The following is a 626-nucleotide window of genomic DNA, read 5'->3' as shown; positions in this document are numbered from 1 at the left end:
TTATCACTATAGTACAAATGGTCTCTTTAAACCTTAGATTACTTCATACCTTCACTGAAGCTCTAGAGTCGCCAATTTGCCTCCATATTTCTAAATCTAACCTATCTTCAAGGCCTATTCAGTTTAAGACTCACCTCTTCAATAAAGTTTTCTCCTAAAGAATTCTCCTCTGGGGAATTCCCATTCTTCATGCAATTAGTAACACAGACCATTTTAAGTTGCTAGCACAGCATTCAGTAGAAACGCAAACTTGAATACCTTACGATTGATCATAACCTCCATGCACTCACCAAGCCCCTGCCCCCACTCATGGAGAGATCATTTCTAAACCCACTTAGAAAAACATTATAAAATAACAAGATAGAAACCTGAGCTACTATAATTCCAAGATACAGAAAATGTTGAATTAATACCATGAAGTTATTTTTCTTGAGCTACTAGAACAAAAACCTACCATTTCCTGATTGTCATCAATTGCTTTCATCTGGATTTTAAGTTTATTGACTTCCCGTTCATAGCTGGTATGTGGAACTGCAAGGTCATACATTGTCAATGACCAGAATGTAGCATAGAATTGAGGACTGATGTCATCCCAGACTTTGGAAACGTGTAAGGAAACCACTGCT

The 626-nt window shown here is 37.2% G+C and overlaps 1 protein-coding gene across 1 annotated transcript in view; it reads right to left on the bottom strand.

Annotated features, from left to right (window-relative positions):
- LOC104980959 (THO complex subunit 2-like) overlaps window positions 1–626 on the bottom strand; it is a gene marked incomplete at both ends in the record, with an annotated part of 113,276 nt that overhangs the window by 34,211 nt on the left and 78,439 nt on the right. The window contains 1 exon segment of the mRNA XM_010829845.1: window positions 455–531. Coding sequence (XP_010828147.1) covers window positions 455–531 — 77 coding nt within the window.

This window comes from Bison bison, unplaced genomic scaffold (genome assembly GCF_000754665.1).
Source record: "Bison bison bison isolate TAMUID 2011002044 unplaced genomic scaffold, Bison_UMD1.0 scf7180017864508, whole genome shotgun sequence".
Classification (NCBI taxonomy): Eukaryota; Metazoa; Chordata; class Mammalia; order Artiodactyla; family Bovidae; genus Bison; species Bison bison.
The sequence above is the reverse complement of the archived record's forward strand: the minus strand, read 5'-3'. Positions and strand labels throughout refer to the sequence as shown.